Below are 26,398 nucleotides of genomic sequence, written 5' to 3' on the forward strand. Positions count from 1 at the left end.
CAAAGCCACCGCCGTCTTTCACTACTCAGGTTAAACATGATATATAAGTCACTTAGATAACTTAGATAACTTGATCCTGAAATCCTGACAGGTTTTTTTATTACGAATGTGTCAGTACATTTTTCTATTCACCTTTTCTTGAGTTACATGAAGCGTGACAGTTCCATATGCTGAACGACAGCCCACAAGCTTTGACTGACTGACTGTCACTAGTAATGTAACACGTACATGCATCTACTGTACAATATAAAGCGCCTTAAGGCGACTGCTGTTGTGATTTGTGATTTGTTGTTGTGTGTTGCTATATAAATAAAAATGCAGTGAATCAGGCCCCCTTCCTCTGTAAATACAGGCACAAATATGACGTTGGTAAGACAGGGCGGAGAGAGGTAGGATGGTAAGAAAAACAATGAAATACACGATACATGAGGGGAGAGGAGGGAAGAAAACTCCACCCAGACTGAGCTCCTCAGAGGAGAGCAGTTTGGGAACAAAACCCTCAATGAAGCACATGAGTCTTCACCCCTTACAACATAAAAAGCACGTGACCTGCGATGGGGTGGGGTTTGGGAGAAAGGCGACGTAGACAACAGCCGGAGCCTGGCCCTGGACACAGACGTGCCTGACTGCATCGGGTGGAAGTTTGAGGCCGTTGGAGGGGGGAGGTTATTGTATATCTTTCTGAGTACATGTGTATGCGTGCGTGTATCCTGTGTCCAACTCGAGAGAGTCCCTTTCACCTAGTGTTAAGCAAAAGTCAACAATCCCCCAGCCAACACAGGTGACCTTGAGGAAGTAGGAGGATAGAGCAGAGAGCCACACGCCGTCTTTAATCTGGGAGGATTTGTTGTTCCAGCTTCGGCCCTGGAGCTTCCAGCTGGTGAGGGGAGGCCGTGTGAAGATGCATCCCTGCAGTTGATCTACTGTCCATCACTGGTCCCAGCTCTATTGATTTCCCATTGCAGAGTCGCGAGCTTCTCCATGATTTTACCTATAGTGCGTTCAATAAGCACAGTCTGAGCACTCACTGCATCAGCCATGCCGGTCAACCTTTTTGGGAAGCTGTAACCGCTTTCATTAGTCGTTGATAAGCCAGGGCTATGCCAGCTCCAATCAGCAGGAACCCCGTCATCAGGGTTCCAGATGTCTTCAACGTCCTCCATCGAGTGTGTTGCCAGGCACAAGACCCGCCACCCCCCCCAGCCGTCCTTTGTGTATGCAGCAACCAACATTCCTGCAGGACATTCAGGCTCCCCCGAGCCCGGGCTTCTCGTTGAGAAGAAGATGTCAGTCGCGTTAAGAGACTAGTTGATCAAATCCAGAATTTCTTGATTTTAGAGAACAAGACGAGTTAGACCAGACGAGACAAAAGAAGCCAAACAGGAAAGATAAGGGAGGGAGCGCGGAAGATGTGACCGCCTCTGTCGAGAGCCAAGCCTTTATTGTTAGTATGGTATATTGAGTTGATATGCAGTGCCCTTTGACCTCCAAACATGGTGTGTGTAATGGCTTTCACAGAGTTCAGTTTTGGTCTCAGGCTATATTCTCCCAGTATTTCACAGGCGTCTATTGTTATTCAGCAAACATTTTCTTTAGCAATGGAGTCTTGCATGGCGAGCGTGCATTTCTTATTGGTTTTTCTTTGAAACTATTGCACCTGATGATTCCAGGTCCTTTTGTAGTTTTGGACACTTGGACAACTCTTCTGATAATTTTCACTTCTGTCTGAAATCTTGTGGGGAGCAACTGGTCATGTCTGGTTTATGGTGAAATTATGTTCTTTCTTGTTCCAGATTATGGCTCCCATAGTACTCACGGGAACCTTATTTGATCCACTGTATAGTGACTGGACCATGTACAGTTAATCTGTATAAATTCATATCTAAAACTACGTTTTTTCCACCCCCACTAATGGAGGCGCCCTCACTCATTTCCTCCAGTAAAACCAATTTTTTAAACAAACACCAGAAAACATTTGTTAGTTAGATCTGCTGAATGCAGGCTGCTTCTCAAAAGGCACCAAGTGAAAAAGAAGCTACTATTTATAAGCTGCCCAACTTTCTTTAATTTAATATTCATCAAATCAGAGTAAGCGACAAAAAAAGGGAAAAACCCAAACCAACACCTCTTACCTGTACCGACCGATTTTACACAAAGCCTGGTTGGGGCAAAGAAACACCCCAAACTTTATGACTTTTCTTTCAGATTTGTTGCTATTGTCATTGTCACGCTGTGCTCAGGAGTTACAGCACGTCATATACTACTCTGGAAGGTCGATGGTTCGATCCTTCCAGTATCCTTGGACAGGATACCAAACCACAAGTTGCTCCTGATGTGTCCAGAGTGTCAGTCTTAGAAAGCCCTTAGGAATAGAAACAAGTATTTGCATGAATGTAAGTGTAAGTGCTCTGAGTGTTCAAGCAGAGTAGAAAAGCACTCTATAGGAGCCATAATGCAGTAAAGCTCTCCCTTTGAGCCAAAACTCTTTAAACTGCTTCAAATGCTAGATTCATTGTTACCTGTAGGACTGATTTGTCATAATTAGCATCACATATTTGTGTTTTGTCTTTTACTGCACACAGTGTACTGTGGAGAAGGTTTATCACACATAATAAAAACATGAACCGTCTGGCTGTGGGGCTCTTTATTCGTTCGGCAGCTGTTTTTGGACTTGAAGCTTCAACTGCTTCTTAAATGTAAGAAAATGCACTTTGGGCATATTCGTCTTCTCTCTCCTGCCAACCAGCAGAGGATGTCTCCCAAGTACAGATCAAGAATCAAACGCGTCTCCTATAAAGTTCCTGCTATGACGAAGAGAACTGAAAATAATTATGCAGTAGTGACAAACATCTGGCAGCTACAACACTTGCTTGTGATATTTTTCGGTTTTAACAGAAGATGTACCAAAACATTTTTAGCAGTTTATTCTTGAATCAAAATCACCTTAAAACAACATCAGCAGCTTTTTTTTCTGCTGAAAATGAGGAACTCGCCTACCGACAACAACTCAGCTCTATCCAGTTTACCCCGTTTATGTTTACTGTGGCTCTTTGGCTCAGTCTAACACTGCTGTGTTTGGGGGAACAAACAGTCGTTGAATCTAACAGAGAGCAATGCAAGTGTAACTCATAGAAACACAAAGTATTGGGAGTAGGGATGGGTACCGGTATCCGGTGCAATGATGGCACCAGTTCTGACATAAACGGTAGTAACCAGACCAAAAAGCAGCGCACATTTCGGTGCTTTATTTCCTGAGCTGTGATACACTTTAGATTCTAGCCAATCATTTTACATTTCCAAGGATAGTAGGCGGGTCCAGGTACGTACGTTCTTTTAGAGCAGAGCTACAGATTAAAAACGCCCAAGGCGAAGCGGTCAAAAGTCTGAATCCAATGAAACACCTGGTGACGCATAGCGTTTTTTTTAAAAGCCGAGAAATGCGCCGTATTTGATAGCTTGCTGCGAGACCTCACACCGAGCACATCTACTGCGGGTGTGGTGCCTGTTATCGACCCGGAGTTAGCAACATCCCCCAAAAACCCGAAGAGGAGAGTCCTGGCCCCTAGCCCTGCCAGTGTAGCAGAAATGATGAGGATGATGATGCAGCAGCAGCCGTTCTTCTCTGCGTGAGTAGCTTAATGTTGTTCGTGTGTAATTTACGTTGAGTAGGCTAACCACGTTATTACATTAATGCATGTAAGGTGAACTAGCAAACATCATCATAGCTACATGCAGCTGTCTTCTTGTTTGATGGCAGATACTCCCTTCACCCTGGACAAAAAGGCTAAAATGACCAAAGAAAAAGTGGAAAACAGTTAAACATGAGAGGTTTTTGGACAAAGTTTGTGTTTTTTCCATTGTTTAAGCTGCTTCCAGCCAAGAGTGATACCATATATGCCCCATAGCTGCAGAAAAGGCTAACATTGTTATCTTTTTACAAAAAAACAGCTGAACATGAGAGGTTTTTGGACCAATTTTGTGTTCTCCATTCTTTAAGCACCGGTTTGAGCACCGTTTAAGCACCGGCACCGTTTCAAAAGTACCGGTTTGGCACCGGTATCGGATAAAACCTAAACGATACCCATCCCTAATTGGGAGATGCACTGTGTTCAAAGAAGCTATGGTTACCTATTACTACGGATGGGTACCGGTGGCTCTGACATAAACGGTAGTAACCAGACCGAAAAGCTGCGCACATTTTGGTGCTTTTTTTTCCTGAGCTGTGATACACTTTGGATTCTAGCCAATCATTTTACGTTTCCGAGGATAGTAGGCGGGCCCAGGTACGTACGTTCTTTTAGAGCAGAGCTACAGATTAAAAATGCCCAAGGCGAAGCGGTCAAAAGTCTGGCTGTACTTCACAGCAAAATATGCAAACTCAGCAGCTGCAACAAGTGCTTTAAGCTGATACTGTGATACTGTCAAAGGAGGTAACACCTCAAATCTGATGAAACACCTGGAGACTCATAGCGTTTTTTTAAAAGCCGAGAAATGTGCCGTATTTGATAGCTTGCTGCGAGACCTCACACCGAGCACATCTACTGCAGGTGTGGTAAATCTCCATTAGCGAGTTAGCGCGATCGCCCCGTGCGTGGGGCTGGACGTTATCATTTAGCAGAAAAAAAGAGACTGCTAAAAATAAAAACATGAGAGCTTTTTGGACAAAGTTTGTGTTCTTTATTCTTTAAGCACCGGCACCGTTTCAAAAGTGCCGATTTGGCACCGGTATCGGATAAAACCTAAACGATACCCATCCCTACCTGTTACCTAGATTCTGGTGCTTTACTTGCACTTGGCAGCCTGCATGAAATACTGTGTGTAAAGGACAGTCGTTTTGCAAGTTCAAGTCAAACTGCTCAAATTTTAATACCATCAATTTGCACATCATAGACCATTTAGTAAATATTTGATCATCAAGCAAGACCCTGTAAGTCACTATCATCAGAACAAGAGTCTGTCAAACACCCAGTAACACCTTCACCCAGAGAAACCCCCAAAGTCAGCAGTGACACACAAACAGCTCCCAGTCCCACACAGATGTTCGAGGCTCACGATGTCTTTGTAAAAACCAACAGTCATTTTAAAGACAAGAATTACAGTGCTGTGCCATTACTCATCACCTCACCTTCGAGACGCTTAACAAACGATATATTATTAATCTTTAGTTTAAAACGAGACAAAATAGGGGGTTAAACCCTAAAGATCCACTCCCTCCAACAGTTTGTTTGCGGTTTCTGGTGATCGGTGAGGGCTAAACGATAGCACTGCTTAGAGGATGGGAAGAAACAGACCCTGAGCTTTCAGTGTATTCTGGGTTAGGAAACCAGATCATCAGAGTTAGGCCAACTGCTGGGACAGCAGGCTGTGGGTGAGGCTGGGCTGAGGCACTGCTGGTGGTCCTCGTCAATGCTGCTGCTGCGTCGAGACCAGAGCTGATGGCTGACCACCACCCTGTAGGACAACAGAGTTCACTTAGAGACCAGTGTGCAATAATCCACATCCTTTATTACTCTAACTTCCATATGATGGGTGTATTACTGGAACAAACCCTATACCTGGCTCTGGAAGGGCTAACCACGTCCTGTCTGTTGTGTTCAAACCTGGAGCTGTAGCTGTGCTTACACCACTACAAAGACAGACTGATTTCAGCATTTTAAAGGAGCCACTTTCTCTTCTAGTTTTATGTTTTCCTTTCATTGTTCTGCAGTTTCTCACCATGTGAGCAGGGTCACTGGTTCCCAGATGGACTCCTTGCTGGCAGAGAGGTCTCAGTAGGCTGATACCTGCACATAAGACAAAGCAAACCTGAGCTGCAGTTTCACCGTTTTCCCTTCCCTCTGTGGCTGCACGCCAAAGTCACAGCAACCCAGCTGAATACATAACAGTGAAGATTGATGGGCGGAGCAATGCAATCATGCACGGACTGATTTGCATGTTTAGGTCTAGCAGGACAAGCACAGAGATGAGTCCACTGTCAGAGGCCATAAGAAGATCATCTGTAACCTTCACTAAAGCTGTTTCTGTGCTGTGATGGTGCAGGGCATTGAAGAGGATAACAGTGGGTGAATTATATCCTTAAACTTAGTTACAGCGCTTTAGCGCTACAAATACTGTGAGATATATTCATGTAAACCAACATAATCATCCTGCTATTACCAGGTTTCTGTTCATCAATTATTAGCTCGTGACCTGATGTTTAACCCTTTAAGACCGACCATAGAACCAAGTCCGCCAGAGCTTATATTATATGTTTACATGCTGTGGAGCCATTTTTGGGAGCATTTCAAGTTGCTATACATCAATACAACCATTATAGCCCAGATTTTAATAATATGTCTGCATTAAGAGCATAGTAATTACATAAATTGCAAAAAAGTGCAATAAACTACAAAAAAATTGAAAATCGTTTTTGTTTTTTTAACATATATTTCTAGTTAGAGAAATCTAAGAGGCTTATCCCTCAAAACTGTAAATACAAAAAAGTTGCACAAAATAGTTTCCCACCACAGGAAATTTATTTTGAGTGTCTTCATAGTTTTATTTTTGAAATACACCAATTTTTATACACTGCAGGAAAAACGAAAATAAACATTATAATGCAAATTTGCAAAAAAGCAGCATATGCATCAAAATAAACTATTTCCAGCAGTGCAATATGAGTCCTAAGCATCCCAGAAACCACACAGAAAGTCATAAAGTCAAACGTAACTTTTAAAAACACCAGTATAGGCTCATGAGGCCCTGATGGTAAAAAACTACATTTCCGCGAAAATGACGTCACTTCCTGTTTCGGGCAGGACATGGCGGACATGCGATAGTTCGCGCTGATGGACGTAGGAAGTGTTACAAACAGCTGATCGGATCGGCAAAGCGTGTTTCTGGAATATTGTGTTTTTGTTGCTGCAAGTGCTTTTTATGCAGTTTTTGCAAAACTATATGTGGAAGGAAACTGTGACCGAGGACAAGCTGATGGCATAAGATGTAAGTACAACTCCTCCGGTTTCATATGCAAAAAAAATTATTGCGCTAGCTCACGTGGTTGCAGAGCTACCGGGATTTAAAAATAGTTACGCAAAACAGAGCGTGCTGCTCCAACCGGCTTTAAAGGGTTAACAATCCACATTTCACTGATTTACTCTTTGGTGCAGATGTGGATACCGGATTGTTCTGTTTTATGCTGAAATAGTTACTGATTTATGGTTGTTTCTTCGGTGGTCTGGAAGTAAACACAGGCTCTAAGGGGGTGGGTGTTTTCTCCCAAATATCTATAATGCCTGCATCATTTTTGGACATCACTCAGACGTTCTCTCAAGAAGAAAATGCAGCTAAACATATCAATCCTGTTCCAAATGGGGGAAGGCATCAGAGAAAACGACAGAATCTGACAGTGTTTTGACAAAGTTACAGTTATCAAGAACTGCAAAACCTAAAAGAAAAGCTAACATCAGTCAGGTGACCGTTATCTTGTTTCAAAACAGCAGTGCACATACATTTCGCCCTGTTGCTCCAGTACTTCTGCTCCCACTCATCCAGTAAGATGTTGAGGTATCTTGGACACTCGAAGAAGCGAAGGTAGCGAGATGATGACGGTGACGGGAAAACGCGCTCGAACTCTCCTCGGCGGTTCAGCTCATCTTCGCTCTCTGCCAGAACCCGGATTTCCTCTGGAGTCAAAACATCCAACACTGTGTGCATCAAGTCCTGAGAGAGACAATGAAAGGCACAAGGTAGCTGTATGCACTTACGCTTCCTGTTAAACTATTAAAGTCACTGTGTGTGTGTGTGTGTGTGTGTGTGTGTGTGTGTGTGTACCCGGTTAGCGTCACCGTGCTTCAGATAAAAGGCTCGTTTGACCTTCTCATCAGCAGACACATCCACTTTGGGCCTCTCTCCATTCCCTGCACACAAACTACAAACAAGTGCACACACGTTCATGACGAGCTCATTTCTGAGGCCGTAGCTAAAAACCCAGAGAGGTAGCGTCTTATTTTTACCTGCTGCTGGAGCTGGACGCACTGCTGCAGGGGGTAACCACATCTTCTCTTGAAGGAACACGAAAGCCAGCCAAGTTCAGGAGATCTTTGATCATCTGACCCTTTATGGAAACATCTAGCCCCGTGTTGGAGTGAAGGCTGGATCAGAGTTACAGATGTAGTTAAAGGTAACTTTTCTTTTAAAGAAATGTGTTATTTTAATGTGGGCATTTGTTACCTAGGCGATATGTTCACTTCTAGAATCCAGGGTTTGAGGTTCTCGTCCAGCAGGATGTCGAAGCCAAACAACTCGTGGCAGCTGTAAGGTGTCCGAACGTGCAGCTTCATCAGGCTGTTAACATACGGCTCGGACCTGGCCACGACACGGGAGGGACGAAGCTGATTTCAGCATCTTAATCATTGTCCTAATGCAGTTTTATCTTCAGAAATACATACAGGGGTCTTTAAAGGTGCAGCACGTTTGTGAGGTTAGCACTTTTTAGAGCATTTGTAAGCAAGGTTATTATCGTTAACGAAAACTAACGAAATAACGAAAACTAGAAGTGAAAAAACATTTTCGTTAACGGAAATAAAAATAAAAACAAAAAAAGGAAAACTAACTAAAATTAACTGAATTTATAGCAAAAATGTGTTTAGTTTTCGTTGATGTGTGCGTGTCATACAATAGTCAAGGGTGAAAATGAAGTTTAGTTTCCAGATTTTTTTCTTGCTGTGTCTCATTATGCCAGCAGGTGGCAGCACGTTAGTCGAGTCGTCTGTGTCGCTGCTCCGTCCACGCGCAGAATCATGTCAGGAAAAGTCGGGAGAAAGCGCCAGAGTCCAATTTGGGATTACTTTGAATATGACTGTGTTTTGGATAAAGCAAGTGTCTTGTAGTGGAAACAGACAAATTAAGAGGGACATTTCTAAAGGGAAAAATCCCACAAACCTTAAAGTGCACTTGAAAAGCTCACACAAGAGCTTTTCAAGCTCTTGTGTGAGCTAGCTTAGCTTGAGAAGGTAAGGGAGCACACTCAACCCTCATCCCCAGAAAACAGAAGCTAACCCCAGGCAAGGCAGCGTGATGCATCCCGAGACAACAGGACGGGGAAATCTACACAACTGTGTGAGTCAATTACCTTCAAAAAGTTTATCAATTCACTTGAACCAAAATTACGAACACCCGGTGCTGCGAGAGTTAACAGTCTCATTGGGGCCAAGATATACATTTTATAGTTGCCTGGTATCAATGGTTGTTCATCTGCCTTTATTTATTTATTTAAAGAACCCATAGGTGGGAATGTGAGTTGTCTGTCTCTGCGTGTTAGCCCTGCGACAGACAGGCGACCTGTCCAGGGTGCAGTATGGTAGCTGGAATAGCAACATACCCAAGGATGAGCAGAATGACTGATATGATGAAACTGGGATTTTGTTACACTTAATTATTGCAAACACAACTAAAACTATAACTGAAACTAATCAAAACTAAACTGAAACTAAGGATTTTCAAAAAAAATAAAAACTAAACTAGCAAACAATTGGTAAAAACTAATTAAAACTGATATAAAATTGAAAATCTGAAGTCAAAACTAAATAAAAATAAAAACTAATGAAAATTGTAAAACTATTAAAACCCTGTTTGTAAGGACATGTTCCTCAGTGGAAAGAAATCACAATTTCTGCACTGAAATACACATCTAAAGAAATATCACAGGTTATGGATGCAGATGGTTTTAGCTAAAAGATAATAAAAACAAACTGATCTCTGCAGCCAGCCACTGAGCAGGCAAACTTACGCTATGATAGTTTTGATCACGATGTCTTTAATCTTCTCCCATATCGGGGTGGTATTGACTCCCTTTGACCCGAGGTACTGCCACAAGGCCTTCAGAGCCCTGAAAACACAAAGCAATATCCTCCCAAGTCACACATACAGAAACAGCAAAGACATTCTACACTACGCTGGACTATTGCATTTCCTTATCAGGTTATACTAAAAGCTCCTTGATAAGCTGTCCGCTGGACGCTACAGCCAGAGAACGGACGAGGAGTAGAAACGGGCTTCAAAAAAGCCTGGCACAGCGTTGAAAAGCTGCCTACATCTGTGTCCAAAGGTCAAAAGGTCACATTCTCTACAATTCACACTTCAGTTACCATTTGTGCCCCTGGCAGGCCTTGTAATCGCTGTTGGTCTGGTATTCAGAGTTCTTCTTGTTGACACTGTAGTTGGTCAGGTGCATGAACTTATTACTCAGAGTCTTCATGGAAGACGAATACCTAGAGGCATGGAGGGGTGACAACTCAATCTCATTCATATGCATCCCGTGTGAAATTAAGTGGCACAAGCAACGCGGTGGGAAACTCACTTGCAGCTAGCAAATCGAACCAGTCCATCTGAGAACATGTAGACTCTGAGCGGGTTGTAAGATGTCACGTAGACGTAGAGCCGCAAGTCAAACTTGTTCCCGCTGATGAGGTAGGGCTTATCTAGATACCTGCAAACATCCAGTTAGAGCATGTTAATGCACCAACATTGAGTTACTTAGGCTGCTGAGCTCTAACTACTAAAGGATTACTCACTTCTGTACAAGCAGAGGTCTTTTCCGAGGCATCTGACTCCACTTGTGGATAACCTGAATGCCTATTCCTCTGGCTGATGCGGGCTATTGAAGAAAAAAAAGAAAGGAAACAAGTAATAACAATAAACTAAAACATAAATAAAACATATTTTACTCGATTCATATATAAATCACGTGTAATATGTGCAGGTGGATCCACACAGGCAAGCCTCTGTGTGTTAACAGTGCCAACATACAGAGCTATACAACGACATTGTTTTTTTCCATAGTTCAACCTGTCTCTAGTTTATAATCTATAATATATTTAATTATCTTAAGGAAATAAAGCTAATGTGCATCAGACAGTTGTATTGTTGCACATGTTTGTTGCCCCGTAGGTGTTTGTGACTTTAACCCTTTAAGACCTACCATAGAACCAAGTCCACCAGAGCGTATATTATATGTTTACATGCTGTGGAGCCATTTTTGGGAGCATTTCAAGTTGATATACATCAATACAACCATTATAGCCCAGATTTTAATAATATGTCTGCATTAAGTGCATAGTAATTACATAAATTGCAAAAAAGTGCAATAAACTACAAAAAAATTGAAAATTGTTTTTGTTTTTTTAACATATATTTCTAGTTAGAGAAATCTAAGAGGCTTATCCCTCAAAACTGTAAATACAAAAAAGTTGCACAAAATAGTTTCCCACCACAGGAAATTTATTTTGAGTGTCTTCATAGTTTTATTTTTGAAATACACCAATTTTTATACACTGCAGGAAAAACGAAAATAAATATTATAATGCAAATTTGCAAAAAAGCAGCATCTGCATCAAAATAAACTATTTCCAGCAGTGCAATATGAGTCCTAAGCATCCCAGAAACCACACAGAAAGTCATAAAGTCAAACATAACTTTTTAAAACACCAGTATAGGCTCATGAGGCCCTGATGGTAAAAAAAACTACATTTCCGAGAAAATGTCGTCACTTCCTGTTTCGGGCGGACATGCGATAGTTCGCGCTGATGGACGTAGGAAGTGTTACAAACAGCTGATCGGATCGGCAAAGCGTGTTTCTGGAATATTATGTTTTTGTTGCTGCAAGTGCTTTTTATGCAGTTTTTGCAAAGCTATATGTGGAAGGAAACTGTGACCGAGGACAAGCTGATGGCATAAGATGTAAGTACAACTCCTCTGGTTTCATATGCAAAAAAAATTATTGCGCTAGCTCACGTGGTTGCAGAGCTACCGGGATTTAAAAATAGTTACGCAAAACAGAGCGTGCCCGCTCCGACCGGTTTTAAAGGATAAACAAACCAGTATGCTGGTTTGTTTATCCAGAGAAAAGCTGCTTCTACCTCCACAACAACAAACCGTCTCAGCTGTAAGGGGAAGTTCGTCTGAATTGTTGTTTCCACAAAGACAGTGAATTTCTGTTATTAGATTACTCGCTCCGTCTGAGCAGCTAGTTTCCTTTAGTCGATGAAATGAACTGGAAGCTTCTGCTGTGCATGTTTTTTATGCTAATATCTCTGCTAAGTAAATCTGGCTGATAGCGTGCTGTCTGTGTATTACAATGGGTGCTCACAGACGTGCCTGCAGATCTTCGGTACATAAAATCACACTCTATGAACTGAACGTACAGGTTTGATGATCCATTTTTGTTTGGCGCCCCCTTCCTCCCAGGCTTTGCGGAGCAGCTTGATGTCTTGAGGAAGAACAAAGGTCTGGGGGAAAAAACTGAACTCTTGTTTGCCGAAGCGGACTTGCATCTTGGATAGGTTCCTCCACAGCCGGTCCTTTCTCCCAATTTGAAATGTTCCTGGAAAATGGTTCAGCTGGGACACACAAACAAACAAAAGTACAGTCAAAATCTGGACTTTCTCAGCAGTAGTCCACGTGCAGGTGCTGACCTTCTGGTGTTCTCCAAGAGCTTTGAAGCCAGGAGACTTCATGTGGTGTCCCCAGCAGCCCAGCCAGTCGTGGCTTTCTATGTGAAAACACATGTTTATCAGCCAGGGTCAGGAGTCACCTTTTTATCTTAGCCTTGAAATATTAGACTGAAATTCTTCACCATCTAATGTTTTTGTTACCCCCACAGATATACACTAACCTCAACAATCACATGACCCCTATGAGCAAGCGCTCTGGCGACAGTGGGGAGGAAAAACTCCTTTTTAACTGTACACAAATCATTTTAGTCACAGCTAATCCCAGAGCTTTTCAAAGAACCGATTTCAGCAATATCTGTGTGTGACATGTAACGACATGTAACGACTTACTCTTTGTGACTCTGAAGTGTGATCTGCCGATGGTTTGCTTGACAATATTAGGAGTTACGGTGCTCATCTTCCATTTTAACAGTCGCCTTTGCTCTGCAGGAAGCAGTTCCACTGCAAAGAACACAGCGATTCGTTCTTTTAACGGGTAACACATGCTGTAAAATACAGTATCCAGAGTTGTATACAGTGAAGAAAGGAAAATATTAACATAATAATCAACATGTGTTGAGTAGGTGGGGTAGCGTTCAGGCAGCTGCTCTGCTCTGTAACAGTGGCTGGATTATATTCTTAAACTTCACAGCGCTTTCAGAAAGACGTCTACTGTGATAAAGTCCACTCCCCACTGCTGTGTAATCAATTATTGTAAATGTTATCAGGAAATCATCAGGAGAGGGTTTTCACTGAGGTAGGAGAGCGTGCTCTGTTTGTTCTGACAGGAACAGGAAGTGCTACTCTACAGAGAGAGAGCTAAAACTTCACAGCGCTTTCAGAAAGACGTCTACTATGATAAAGTACACTCCCCACTGCTGTGTAATCAATTATTGTAAATGTTATCAGGAAATCATCAGGAGAGGGTTTTCACTGAGGCAGGAGAGCGTGCTCTGTTTGTTCTGAGAGGAACAGGAAGTGCTACTCTACTGCAGAGAGAGCTAAAACTAAGTGAGAGCGCCCCCCAGAGGATTGTTCTCTGCCTGGGTTATCCTCATTATCTGACGGTGGGCTCTACAGATGTATGCTGGAGTTTTCTGGGCACATACAAAGGTCTACATACTGTGATAGACCGGAAATCTACAGATCACCGAATATTACTCTTGTAACAACGCACCACGTTTGATTGACGAGTAAACCTCTGTCAGGGGTTTTATCTTACCCAGCAGCATTAATGTAGGCTCTGAAGCAGCCACGATTACTTGACTAGTCACCATCGTCACGACTATTTTAACAGTCGACGCGTCGTTTGAAGCTTTGTAAGCTCCTGAAAGACACAGTAGGATTTAAGAGTGTAATAAGGGACTGAAACAGAAGGTGGCAGCACTGCATCTAAGGAGGATGCCAGCTGCCGTTAAACACCTGTCCAAATCAGGGGCCGCATCCTCCTGAGGCCGCATTTGAAGGCCGATTACAGTGACGCGACGAAGCCTGTCAAATGCGTCCTTTTCCCCACATCTGGAGGATGGGTCGGGTGTATCCTTCCTGACCCACCATATCCCAGAATTCATAGCGCGGCCCTGCCAATTCCAGTTTCCAACAATGGCGGCCGCTGCTTAGTTTTAACATCACTCTTATTAATCTTTCGGGGTCACAAAATAAACGTTCAAGATATTTTCAGGTGAGACTGTAGCTGTGTAAACTTCAAATATCTGCTCGGTTCATCGAGTAATCACATTTTTCCAAAAGCGCTCCGACGTTTTCAGAGACGTCCGTTACCCACCAGCTCGATAGCAGACAGGGAGGTCAAGGGTCACTAGAGCCGGCGAGAACAGCGAACTCCTGGAGCATCATTTTCAAACCCCTGTGGTCTTTGGCTACTCAGGTTAAACATGATATATAAGTCACTCAGATAACGTAAACATTTGATTGTTTGGCTTTTTCCAGTGTTTGTTTGTTCCTGAGTAAATCGGTTTGGCTGAGATTAAAGTTCTAGTTTTCACACAGCTGAATAAACGTCACACAGAAAAGTGATTAAACAGAAGTGTGAGATGGTCGAGAGTTTACTCCAGTGTCCTGTTATATTTTACATATGAAGGAGCAGACGGCCGAGTTTATTAAACTCCACCAAGACAATCTGCAAATCTGCAAACTATCATCTTGTCCTTATTTTTAGTTAGCACCTTAAACACTTAAAGCTGTAAGCTAATGATAGTTATATAAGAGCAGATGCTGCTGGTGCAATAAGCTGTACGTTTTACGTCCAAAGGATGATGATCTGATTAGTCGACTATCAAAATAATCGTTTGTGGCAGCCCTACTTTGAAGACTGCTGGTATTATGCACTTGTCTGGAGTGCTCTGTTACAACCACACCATAAAGACTCGTGGTATCGGTCACACTAACCAGCAACCTACAAGTATTGGAGAAACTAATGCAGATCTTTCAAAGTTTCTTTCTTGGCAACACTGGTTGGTTTCTGGTGGTGTTGCATGGCTGTAGGTATGAATGAGCATGGTTGGTCCTCCAGCACACAGCCAGCTTTGCAGACCGATCTCCACGTGTTGTAGCGGTTTACGGTCACCAGGCGACAGAGTCACTAACAACATGTCTGTGGGCTTCTCCTGCTCGTTCTGATGTTGGTCCTTCAGACACGTGTTATGACAAACAAAGCGCTGTGCAGCCACTCTTTCCTTCTCATCCTGTTTTCTAAGCTCCTTTTCTGTTCCAGGCCTGAATTCACCCATCAGCATCTCTATGCACAGTGCCATCCAAAGCTATGTGCTGCTGGTTTTTATGAGAACTGCATGCAAGTACGACTGCGTAGGTGTCCCTCACTCTGTGCTGCAAAATAATTATGCAAATGGACACAAACCTAGTAACATAACTAACGCATCATACAGGTGACAGCTGCTCAAACCACTGATGTGGTTAGCATCTGTCGAGGGGTCATGTGTGCATTCTGTACAGGTGTGTGGATGTTAACATGACAGAAAAGCTGATCTGATGTTGTGTGTATACCATGTTAAACACAGCTTAAAGTGCAAAAATTTGGTTATTGAAACAAATGTGATTAAGGTCTTCAAATAGGTCTTAAAAAACAAAAAGCTAGTTTTGTTTAATTAGCTAACAAGTCACAAATTAGACCGATTCAGTGCAAATTCAGTCGCAAGTGCAATCTTCCAGCTAAGAGCAAACATTTTTAGACAAACAAGCATTGTAAATATCTGCAGCGCAGTAACTGTGGAGTCTAAAAATACTTCTTAAACATATCTAGACGGTTTAGCTATTTTCCATGCTGCTTTAGCCCCGGGCAGTGACCGAGGCTGTGGAAACGTTTGGTGAGCCCAAAGGAAACAAGCCATAAACGAGATAATGTGGACGTGTTGTAAAGATATAAATCAAGAAGTTACAGGGTGTTGCAGAGATATATAAATAACTGAAGATCAACTTATTATATTACAGTTACAACTCTGACCTTTCTCATTGGCGGTGCTGAAATAGAGGGTCGGAGGGATACGGGGAAACAGACTGGGAACTAGTGCTGGTTGCTCCTCTTGACTGTCTCCTGGTTCCAACGACATTGGCTCCTCGATGCTGACAGAAAGACAAAGTAATGAACATCATCCCTGTGCCCACATCTCACGGTTAGAGTTACGTTTGCCAACTTCTAACTACGAGACGCCGGCATCTGGTTCACAGTTGTAATGTCAAGTCTCCTCTGCTCATAGAGAGCAAGCAAATACACCATCTCATAGGACAGTATGTCAAAGGCGGTTCAAAATAGGGTTGTGCGATATGACCAGAATCTCATATCACGATATAAGACATCTATCGTCCCGATAACGATATAAATCACAGAAATTTAACATTAAAATTCTGTGAATCTCGGGCAGCTCGACTTGTGTGAAGTGTTTCCAGCTGGGCGTCATGTAGCTGGAGTCGAGTGTTTTAACCGATGCATGAAACGATACATTTTTAGACATAAGTTGTAACGGCGCCGTTTTCTTTGTGAGTATTTATTACACGGCGTGCTGCGGGGAAAAGCCTGCTCTAACGTTTGAGTCTAAGGTTTATTTTTTAGCACCTGGCGGCTCTTTTTTTACTTCTCATCTGTAAATAATCTGCTCTTTCACGTGATTCAGTTTATTTTGAAAAGTCTCAACAGGATCTTGAGCTTTATTGTGAAAGGTTTATGTGGAAAATAAACAAGCGGACACCCGATGGTTTTACCGTCGTTGTTGCTAACGACAACGCATAAAAACAGGCGCTTGTCCGTCCGTAGTGTGGTTATATTAAATATAAGAGAAAGAGAGAACTTTAAGAAATTAATAATAACTACAGTGACATCAAAACATGAAAAAATATTGCCGTAAACAGTTTAATTTGTGACACCACGAAACAAGCGATAGCGTAAAATGAAACGATAGATGTTTTTACATTGTTATATCAAACAGCCCTACTTCAAAATGACAAGTTAAATGATATACAGTCAACCTGATGAGACAAACATGCCAAAACACTCACATGACAGTCATAGGAAGCAGAGATCTTCTTCCAGTGATGACAGGTAAGCTTGACGGGATTTGTGACATACAGGAGCTTTAGCTTTCGGGGAGGGCTGTTATTCTATTTAGAGTGCCAGTCTATTTAGATCAACACAAACCAATCAGCTGGACGGGTTAAAAGGAACAAATGTGACAATAGCAGTCCTGATCCAGAGTGGTTTCACAGAGAATCAGTTCCTAGTCTTTGGTAGGCAGTTCTACTGTTCACGCCATAACAGAGGATAACAATATGATGCACAATGCTGCAGACCTTTCCACCACTCTCCAGCTGTCTGCCCCTTTGAACTGAAAGAGTTCACAAGCTCTGATGGACATTTGACACTATTTTAGGAGACCAATCAGAAAGCGCCAGGCCCTGAAAGGAGCGTTCAAATCTTTAAAAGTTTCTGATGAAAATTAAAGTGGGTAAAGTGCTTTATAAATAAAGCTGGTATGGTATAGCTGAAGGTCAGAGTAAAAGCACAGGTTACTGAAGTACTGGGACTGCTGTAATTCTGGTGGTATACAGTCTCATATGTATCCCAAATAATTGCTGTGGCGGAGCGGCATGACATGGGAAGAAGGTGCTGGAGCTACAGCCACTAATGCTGCGAGTCTTAATAAATCAGTAACAGCCAGCTGCAGGAAAAAGTTGAAATACTTCAGAATTAACAGGATTTCTGCAACAACCGTCTGGAATCTGCTCTCGTCTCCTCTACTTCAGGTATTCCAGTTAGGAGAGGAGTTTGGAGGTTGGACAATTTCTTTAGACGAGGTGGTGAAGGACGGCTTTAAGCAGAAGAGAAATCATTTCTACCTTTGATTCTTCTAATTCAGTTTAATTTTATAAATGACAAAAATGTGTCAGCAGATGAGGAGATAAAAGCTCATTACTGTTGATAAACTAGTATTAAATAAATTATTACTTAAAGCTTCTCAGGAAAAACTTACATTTGATTTATGTCATTGAATCGGTTTTCCTTTTATTTTTTGCATCCCTGTCACACGTGCATGTTTCAGATCATCAAACAAGTTGTAATATTAGACAAAGATAACACAAGTAAATAAAAGTGCTAATTGGATTTAAGAACACGCTTTGACTGTAAAACCATTATTGTGATGTGTTTATTTATTTTCTTGCTGGTGTTTGGATCTGTATCCTCCTACGTAACTACACTGGATGCCAGTGTCACGGCTGGCTCACGAGGAGGATTACAACCCCTGCTTACTGTGATTGTCACGGTCCTGAGTCTGTGACTCAGTGTTTTTCTGTTTGTATTAGTTATCTTTGATTTCATGATGTGTTTTGATTCTCTTGGGTTTGATTTCTGTCGCTAGTATTCCTAACTCCCTAGGTCCTTGGCATTTCTTGTGTTCTCCTTCTTAGGTCGTGGTTCTGTGTTACTTCTGTTAGTGTACAGTCATTTCTGTCAGTGTGTCTCTTGTTCTGTCACTGTATCCCCTAGTTTAGTCCACGTCTGTTCAGTTTCCCGTTTTACTTTGAAAGTCTGTGTACTATGTCAATGTGTTGAGTTTTGCCTCCCCTTGTCTTGTCATGTCTGAGTCCCAGCTGTGCTCTCCTCCTGTTTCACATTCCCTAATCACCTCAGTATGTATTTAAGCCCTGTGTTTTTCCCTGCCAGTTGTTGCGTCCTCCACGTTTGTTGTGTGTGTATTCATTGTCGTCTACCTTCAGCATCTCCAGTCTAGTTAGTTTAAGTTGTTGTTTATGTATCGCCAAATGTGACAGCAAATAAAGCTGTCGTTTAAGTTAATGTTTTGTCTCCGAGTCCTGCACGTGGATCCAGCCACACAACTCATCGTGACTCTGATAAATGCTGATAAACACGCTACCAACAAGTGCAGAGATCAAGCACAAAGGCTGGCTAGCAAAAGTGGGCAGAATTCATGGTTTCATCAGTTACTGCAGGACCTCCAGCAGCCCCACACCCTCACATTACCACCACTATATCTGACTGTTGGTATGATGCTGTTCTTATGAGATGGATGTAATGAAGAATGCAAACTTGTCAGTCCACAGAATATTTTCCCAAAACTCAAACACGTGTTCGTTTCGACACAACTGAACTGCTACGTCTACAGTGTTGCACCACGATTCACATTTTAAAGCGCGCACTGATAAAAAGGATCTGTCTGCTTAAGAATGTGTTTATGTTAGGTTTTAAATATGCCTGTGCAGCATGTTTGCGTGTTTTTTGTTGTTCTTTTACTTTTATTCCCTTTCAACTGACAAAGAACCATATTTGGAATTGGAAGAATATTTGTTCTATGAAGGTCACAGTAAATAAACAATGATGGTGTGTGTATGGTTACTGCATGTCTTACCAGGAGGGGAGAGTGATGCACCCTCCGGATGAAGAGCCAGTGATGGATGAGCTGTCTGACTCAACGACAAATAACAATGTTCTCATCAGTACTATATTATTACATAATTACACAACATGTCATATAACATCATCAACAGAAAACTGACCAGCTGATTAACGACAGCACAAGTATGATAGAGTTTACTTAAACGTCTCACCGTCATCGCTGCAGGCAAGCTCATCAGCCAGCTCCTCTTCTTCTGCTCCCACCTGTGCAGCATGCTCCGGGCTGAGCAAAACCAAGTGTAATTACTAAAGGGAAGATGTGAAGGAGGAAACCTGAAATGTGACGTAGCTGATTCTCACCCAGGGGGAGGGAGAGTCTCCTCAAGCAGGGATTCCTGTGTCGGTGAAGGCGAGGAAAGGGATGGAAAGAAATCTGATGTGGAGGCTGGCTGTCCCTGTCTTGTGAGGTGAATGGCTGAAATCTGATTGGTCATTGAGCCCACCAAGGCTCCTGCAGGACAGGAGGAAACATCTGCATGTGAACTACAGGCCTGTGCTACATAACTACACAGTGCTGTGAATACAAAACTGGGGCTCATACCAAACCAAGAAATGTGTATTCCATTAAAAATCTTTAAATTAAAAGAAAAACAAACAAATGAATGAATAAATAAAAAGGCCTCCTTTGTTTCAATAAGGAATATTGAGAATGAAAATATATCTAAAGACTCATAGTCCTGGGTACAGTTGACCGAGTATGTGTTTGCAACATTTTAAACAAAGAACAGTGGGTGGAAACATATTAACCCAGTGGTTCCCAAACTTGTTTTGCTAGGGGGAAAAATCCCCCCCAACATCTCCAACATGTCAGGAGTAGTTAATCTTTATAAGAAGTGTTTGTGAACTAAAAATCAAGAATGTGGGATTCTGTTTGTCCGTGATTTAAACAGCCCAGCGCTGCTCCCAACGCAGGGAAAACCAATCCTGCAGGGAGACCTACCTCGGCACTCGTGCAGGTGAAGCCACAGTTAAGATTTGCTTCACCATATTTTCTAGTCTTTGTCTTAGAATGAAGTTGGTTTGGAAACATATTCAGCGATGCTTCATCTCCTGCTTTGCGTTTGTGTGGGCGCTCCGTCAGAAACCTGTCCGTTATGCTAGCAGTGTCAACCCTAACTCTTTGTATTAACCAAAGACAGCCTGTGTAAACACGACCTATGCTGCTGTGTTGACTTGTATAAGGATCCCAGACACAGAGTTAAAAGTCCAACATTTTTGCTTCCCAAAGGTTGATTCTGTTCATCTGGACGTAGCATCAGTGGGAGAAACGAGTCGTCACTCATCCAGCTGACGTCTTTAGTCTCAGCTGACTGCAGGTTTCCAACCTTATAAACAGGACATCTGCACAATGACTGAAACTAGCCCACTGATGAACAATGGGCTGGGAGGTCAGTTCCTTGGCTTGTCTGTATTGAGCAGCAACTCAAACCAGTTTAGAATTATTAATGCTTATTTAGACACTGAGCCATGGCTGTACTATACTCACACATTTCTGCATCTTTGCCATTCAAAGACACTTTGTTTCGCAGCTTTGTTTGCTAGTTTAACTTTTCCGTTGAAAAAGATGTTCCTACAGCCCATTGCATGGCCGGCTCAGACTCCTTCCATCTTTTTTGCCCGGCCTCCAGACCTTTAGTTTATTTTACTTGCTCTTTCTGCCAGAATAAAACCATTTTAACAAACAAACTCACAACAACCTTTGATAGAAAACTGTCCTTTCCAGGAAACTTTCAGAATCAGCTTCAACCATAGCTAGCTGATTTAACTGCACTTCACCGCCAGGCCCATCTGCACTGTTGTGCTGCAATAAGTGCACTGAAATCCCAACATACGGAGAAACATTATGTTCAGATCGGGTCTCGTGCAGTTAGATCATAGAGTTCATTGTGCATTGTGCAAAGCTGATTGCTGCATCAACAGGGTAACAACAGCTGGAAAAAATAAGGCTTGTCATCACTGGGGAAAAATCTCAATGCACAGAGATTTTGCAACCAATGCCAACTCCATATGTCCACAGTCTGAGGTCCAAACCATCCTCAATCTCCCACAAACCGGCGCCTGCTCATATCAGTGCTCAATGGATTAATTTGAAGTTTATGAAAATCAGTCAATTAGCTGGAAGATGCAGCTGATCTTACCATCAATCCATTTATGAGTACAATAGTCTTTGCTGTTCTATTAATAAAACTCAAAAAACAACTTTAAATTAGCTTTAAGTTATCTCATATTCATATCTATACCCAGACCATCTCCACGTCCTGGGTTCCATTAGTATGTTTGTAGTACAAGCAAACAAAGGGTTACCTGCAGCAGCGTCTGGTGGAGCTGGCTTTTCTGAGTCACTGGCACATTTCAAAGGTGGCGTGGGACTGTTTGGAAAGGAACTGATACGTTTGCATGTGGGCTGGGCTCTTCCCAGCAGACTACATGGGATCTGCTTGGTTAGATCTAGTGATGCTCTTTTTTGGGACTTGGTGATTGTAGTTGTGAGAGGAACACCTTTCACAAGGAGCTGACAGTCAAAAGAAATGTCAAACAAAGTTGTGCCGCTGTTGTGTGTCTGACCGTATTTTGCTGCTGGTGGGACTGAATAACTCCTCTGTGGAGGTTTTGCTTCTCCTCCTGTGCTTCTCGTCTCAGCGTTTGTGCTGTGGAGGCTGGAAGCATCCTTCTCCACAGCTGGCCCCTGATGTTGACAAAGACTAAGGCACATATCAGGCACTGGTGGCAAAGAGAAACAGTCTGCAGCCTCACACTACGGAGAAAACAAAACAAAACAATATCAGACAGACTTGCATAAACCTAAAATTATAGGTATATTCCTGAAGATGGCTAAATTACGGTTTTACCTATAATAAACTATTTGCTTTTACTGATCCCTAATACAGCCCTACACAATGATTGGTTTAAATCACTAGACTTGAACATGTCAAACATATTTATGGAAAAACAAACCATGATGGTTGTTGTGGCTGCACCTACAACAAGCACTGTGTGGAAAATAGAAATAAAAGTTGGCTTTCGTGAGTTCGAGCATTAAGCATCATAACAGCTTTAAAAGTCTAAAATCTGGAACATATTAGAGGTGGGAATCACCATACATCCCACGATACGATATTATCACAATACTTAATGCACGATACGATATTATTGCAATTTTTTAAAATATTTTGCGATATTCAGATTCTGTACATAAAGGTAAACTTTATCAATCATCATTTTCTCTAATATCAAAGTCTCACACTCAGTCTTTCTCTCATTTCAGTTTTATTGTTGACAAACTGAACGGTTTGTATTACAGTCTAGTCCAACTTAACTGAACAACCATCTGGTACAATTATAGCTATTCTGAACTATGCAGTTTATGAAAACTATGCAGCCCCTTCAGCAACTGAAGAATTTGAAAGTAAATTAAAACAAAATATAATTTTACATTAAATCAAAAAGTTTTAAACGTAATTAAAATAAAACATGTCTTAAATTAAAATAAGTAAACTGTCATGTTTATTGCTGCCATAAACAAGTTAAACACATTTGGACAGTGAAGGAATGTCAGGATTCTTGCTCAGAAAAAGGATCAACATGCTCTGAAGTCAGAGCACAAAAACCTTTTTGTAACAAAGTATCGATTTCTGCTGTCCCTGTATCCATACATTATTAGCAAACAAAATATCACCATGCTACATAGTATCCATTTTTTCCCCCACTCCTAGAACATATTATTCACAACAGGAATTTTGTTTTATTGCAAGAACATATCAAATAATGGAATTATTGATTCCTTGAATAACATTAGTTGCAGTGTGCCACATATTAAATCCCAGTCAAGTGAGCTTAGATGTGGCTAAAATGATTTTTAAATCATTGTAATTATTATTACATCTGCATTTAATTATTATCTACAAGGTACAAGTTATTGCTCACTACTTATAACTCGACTTCACTTCCAGCTGCAAAATGGGAGCGAGATATTTTTGTATACAAAATATATTTAAATACCTTCAAAATTACTAAAAGACCCAACATACAACCTGTACAACACACAACTGTCCACAGAATACAATGTACAGGACAAAGCGTGTTCCAAATGAGCTTTACCCACAAATAGGGATGCACCGATACCGATACTACCAATCCCCCGATACCCGATACCGATACTGGTATCGGGTATCGGGTATCAACATCGGCCGATACTGTAAAATGTGTGTGTACTCATACTCGTAAAAGTTAACCGATACCAACTTATTTCATTAATCAGAGGGTGGCTGTTGTAGTTTTTTAGATTGGCCACTAGGGGGACATCCCACGCTAAACAGGAACAAGGTTAGGCGAGTGAGACTGGCGGCTCCAGATAAAAAAGAGAAACTAGAGGCTGCTGTAGCTAGGCTAAACAAAATGTCAGCAGTGTGGAACAGCCAACTTTAACTCAGGTTTTGGAAAACCGAAGAAAAATGTCAAGAGAAAATCCACGGGCAGTGTGTGTGTGTGTGTGTGTGTGTGTGTGTGGTAGAAGTATCGTTTTTTGTACTCAGTATCGGCAAGTACTCAGATCCAAGTATCGGTATCGTATCGGTTTGAAAAAATTGGTATCGTAGCATCCCTACCCACAAACATGCAGCCATTGCACAGGAAACTCTGCTGATAACCATATCCATGTTTACAGTGGTACACAGCTGTTCAGAGGTTCTGTCAGAGGACATGCTAAAATATAAAGGCAGCTGTAGACTACACAGTCGTTTAAACAATGGCCTGAGCAATTGGTTGCAACCCAAAACATTCCTAGAAGTGACCATCAGTGTTGGAAAAGCACTCACCGTCAGCTTCTTGGTGTGCTGGGAAGCCTGCTTCCCTATAATCAACAGATCTTGATGAGACCCCAGTCCCATAAGTGCATCGCCTGTGGCAGCCTGATGACTCTCCACTGCAGAAATGTTTGCAGACTGAGAGCTCTCAGACGATGTAGATTTTGGCATGGTATCTGGCAGCTGGACATTAAGGCCAACCTGGTTTTCCATCTTGGGCACAGAGGACGAGTCACTGGCCTCTGTAAGGCTGCAGCCAGTCTGCTTCAGCCCTGGTACCAGCAGTTTGTTTGGGGTTAGAATTCCATCTGATACAGCGGTGAAGGTGCCGTCGCCTTTTTCACAAACAGCAACCACCGGTGACTTGGCTTGGCTATTTTTCCTGGATAGCTCAAAGGAGACGTAACTATAAGGCACTTTTGTGGCTCTAACTGTCTTGGCTTGTGCACTTACAGGGGTTGTGGTGTTGGGATGATCTGCACTACAACAAGCCACAAGCTTCCCACCACCCCAGGGGGAGGACTGGTTGGTTGGCATGGTAAAAACCAGCGATGTCGTCCTTGTTTCTAAAGGCTGGTTTTGTGGCAGAGTTTTGGGTGATCACAGTAAACAATTTGACAGTTGAGAAAACTAATAAATGAATGGCTGAAAGCTCCTCCTCCTTGCTGACCTAAAGTTGGTGATTTTCAAGGTCAACTCCAACTAAACAGATAACCAGTTCTTGATAAAGCCAGACCAACAGTAACCACTACTTCCATGGCAAATGTCTGGGCCTCTCATCTGGGCTGGAGGTAGGCAGGAAAACATTGACTTGTGGTTGTGCTGCAGGTTTAGATATTTTCAGGTGTGAAGTATACGTCATTCAAGCTGAATCTTAAGTCTCTGGTTCATCAGGAGGAAGATGTTTTTCCGTCATTTTCTCATATGGTGCTGCGGGAAGAAATGTGGCTGCACCAGATTGTTCACACTGAGGTATCAGGACTTGACAGGAGAATGGGATCCTCCACAGCCATCATATCATCCTCAGTCACTTTACAGCAAATGAAACTGTCCACTCTCAGCCCTAATACTGTAAGCACAAGAGAAAAAAGCACAGTCAGTTATTATTAATTATTATGAAAATCCTTTCATATGATCATCACTTAGTATTTGAACATATTCGAGCCATTTTACTGCAGTAGGGACATACGAGGTCACAGGTAATCCAGATTTTTGTGGGTTGTGAACATTTTAAGTTGCTTAAATTACAGAACAAGTTTTAGATTGACATTAAACTACTTAGAAATATTGTATCTTTATGGCTTAATCTTTGAAGAATAGCATTGGGTGACTGGAAGAATATATCTGTGTTGGTGGTGAACTTAACTGCAGTTGTTTTTGTTTTGGGTTTTCCCCCCATATTTTCTGTCAGATTGTGTTCCAATTATATGTTATATTTGAAATGACGGCCGTTGAACACATAGCCCAGCCATAATGGGGGCAGATTGTTGCATTCCGTATGCATTTTTAATTTTGGGTGCCTTTACGTAACGTATACTACGGCTAACATGCTTGAGGTAATATTAAGGGCATATAGACCACTGTGGCGATGTCCTATAGATCAGTAAGACCGGACGGGGGAAGTTGGCTAGCTTGAAGTAAACTATAACGTCCCATATTCACGGCTGTCGCTGCTGACTTTTGTCATAGTGACGACTGTCAGAGAAAGCGTGGAGAATTCACGTGTGAGCTGACATGCCGCTTCAGTTTAGCTTCACATTAGCCTACTTATAAGTCTAGTTTGATTACGTTAAGTGATAAAATGGTGTTAGCTGACGCGAAACTGAGTTTCCATAGAAACAATGCACCCACCCTGTGCGGTAGCGAAACATAAAGCCAGTTTAACTAACCTACCTTCAGTTTACCGCTACAATGTTCACTTCGTGTTAGCTTAGCAACCCGGACCGACTCAATTAAACTGCTAAACTGTCGTCATGTGCTCTAAGAACTGCCCGGAGGATAAAATACTTTTATGAACTCATAGGAATCTTGTTATTCTATGTTCGTACCTACTTTGTCTCATGTAATGACTAAAGCTGGTGTTCCTAGTCGAACGATAGGATGCATGTTGCACCGCTGAGCTTAAAAATCCAAATGATACATCAGCGTGACCCAAGATCGTCTATTGAACCAATAAGAAAGCAGGA

General features: G+C 42.1%; 1 protein-coding gene and 1 long non-coding RNA gene across 5 annotated transcripts in view; one reads left to right on the top strand and one right to left on the bottom strand.

The window, feature by feature from the left end:
- The window catches only part of LOC146499952 (uncharacterized), a 167,171-nt gene that overhangs the window by 19,416 nt on the left and 121,357 nt on the right, over positions 1-26,398 (top strand). The window lies entirely within an intron of this gene.
- Positions 4,853-26,398, bottom strand: ttll4 (tubulin tyrosine ligase-like family, member 4). 4 transcript variants are annotated; one of them, XM_085136085.1, is made up of 21 exons: positions 26,265-26,398; positions 24,225-25,281; positions 21,976-22,165; positions 19,711-19,861; positions 19,563-19,633; positions 19,364-19,418; positions 15,949-16,067; positions 12,822-12,932; positions 12,453-12,529; positions 12,183-12,377; positions 10,554-10,636; positions 10,340-10,468; positions 10,128-10,250; positions 9,770-9,868; positions 8,212-8,346; positions 7,995-8,132; positions 7,813-7,909; positions 7,491-7,701; positions 5,716-5,783; positions 5,556-5,626; positions 4,853-5,451 (listed from the first exon to the last, which is right to left on the bottom strand). In XM_085136085.1, the coding sequence occupies exons 2-21, from the start codon at positions 24,747-24,749 to the stop codon at positions 5,316-5,318; spliced, it is 2,784 nt and encodes a 927-aa protein (XP_084992211.1). In that variant the 5' UTR covers positions 24,750-25,281; positions 26,265-26,398; the 3' UTR covers positions 4,853-5,315. The 4 variants fall into 4 exon arrangements, with proteins under 4 accessions (XP_084992211.1, XP_084992208.1, XP_084992209.1 ...); XM_085136082.1 differs by having other exon boundaries at positions 21,715-22,165; positions 26,265-26,385; XM_085136083.1 differs by having other exon boundaries at positions 21,715-22,165; positions 26,261-26,357.

This window comes from Neolamprologus multifasciatus, chromosome 16 (genome assembly GCF_963576455.1).
Source record: "Neolamprologus multifasciatus chromosome 16, fNeoMul1.2, whole genome shotgun sequence".
Lineage (NCBI taxonomy): Eukaryota > Metazoa > Chordata > Actinopteri > Cichliformes > Cichlidae > Neolamprologus > Neolamprologus multifasciatus.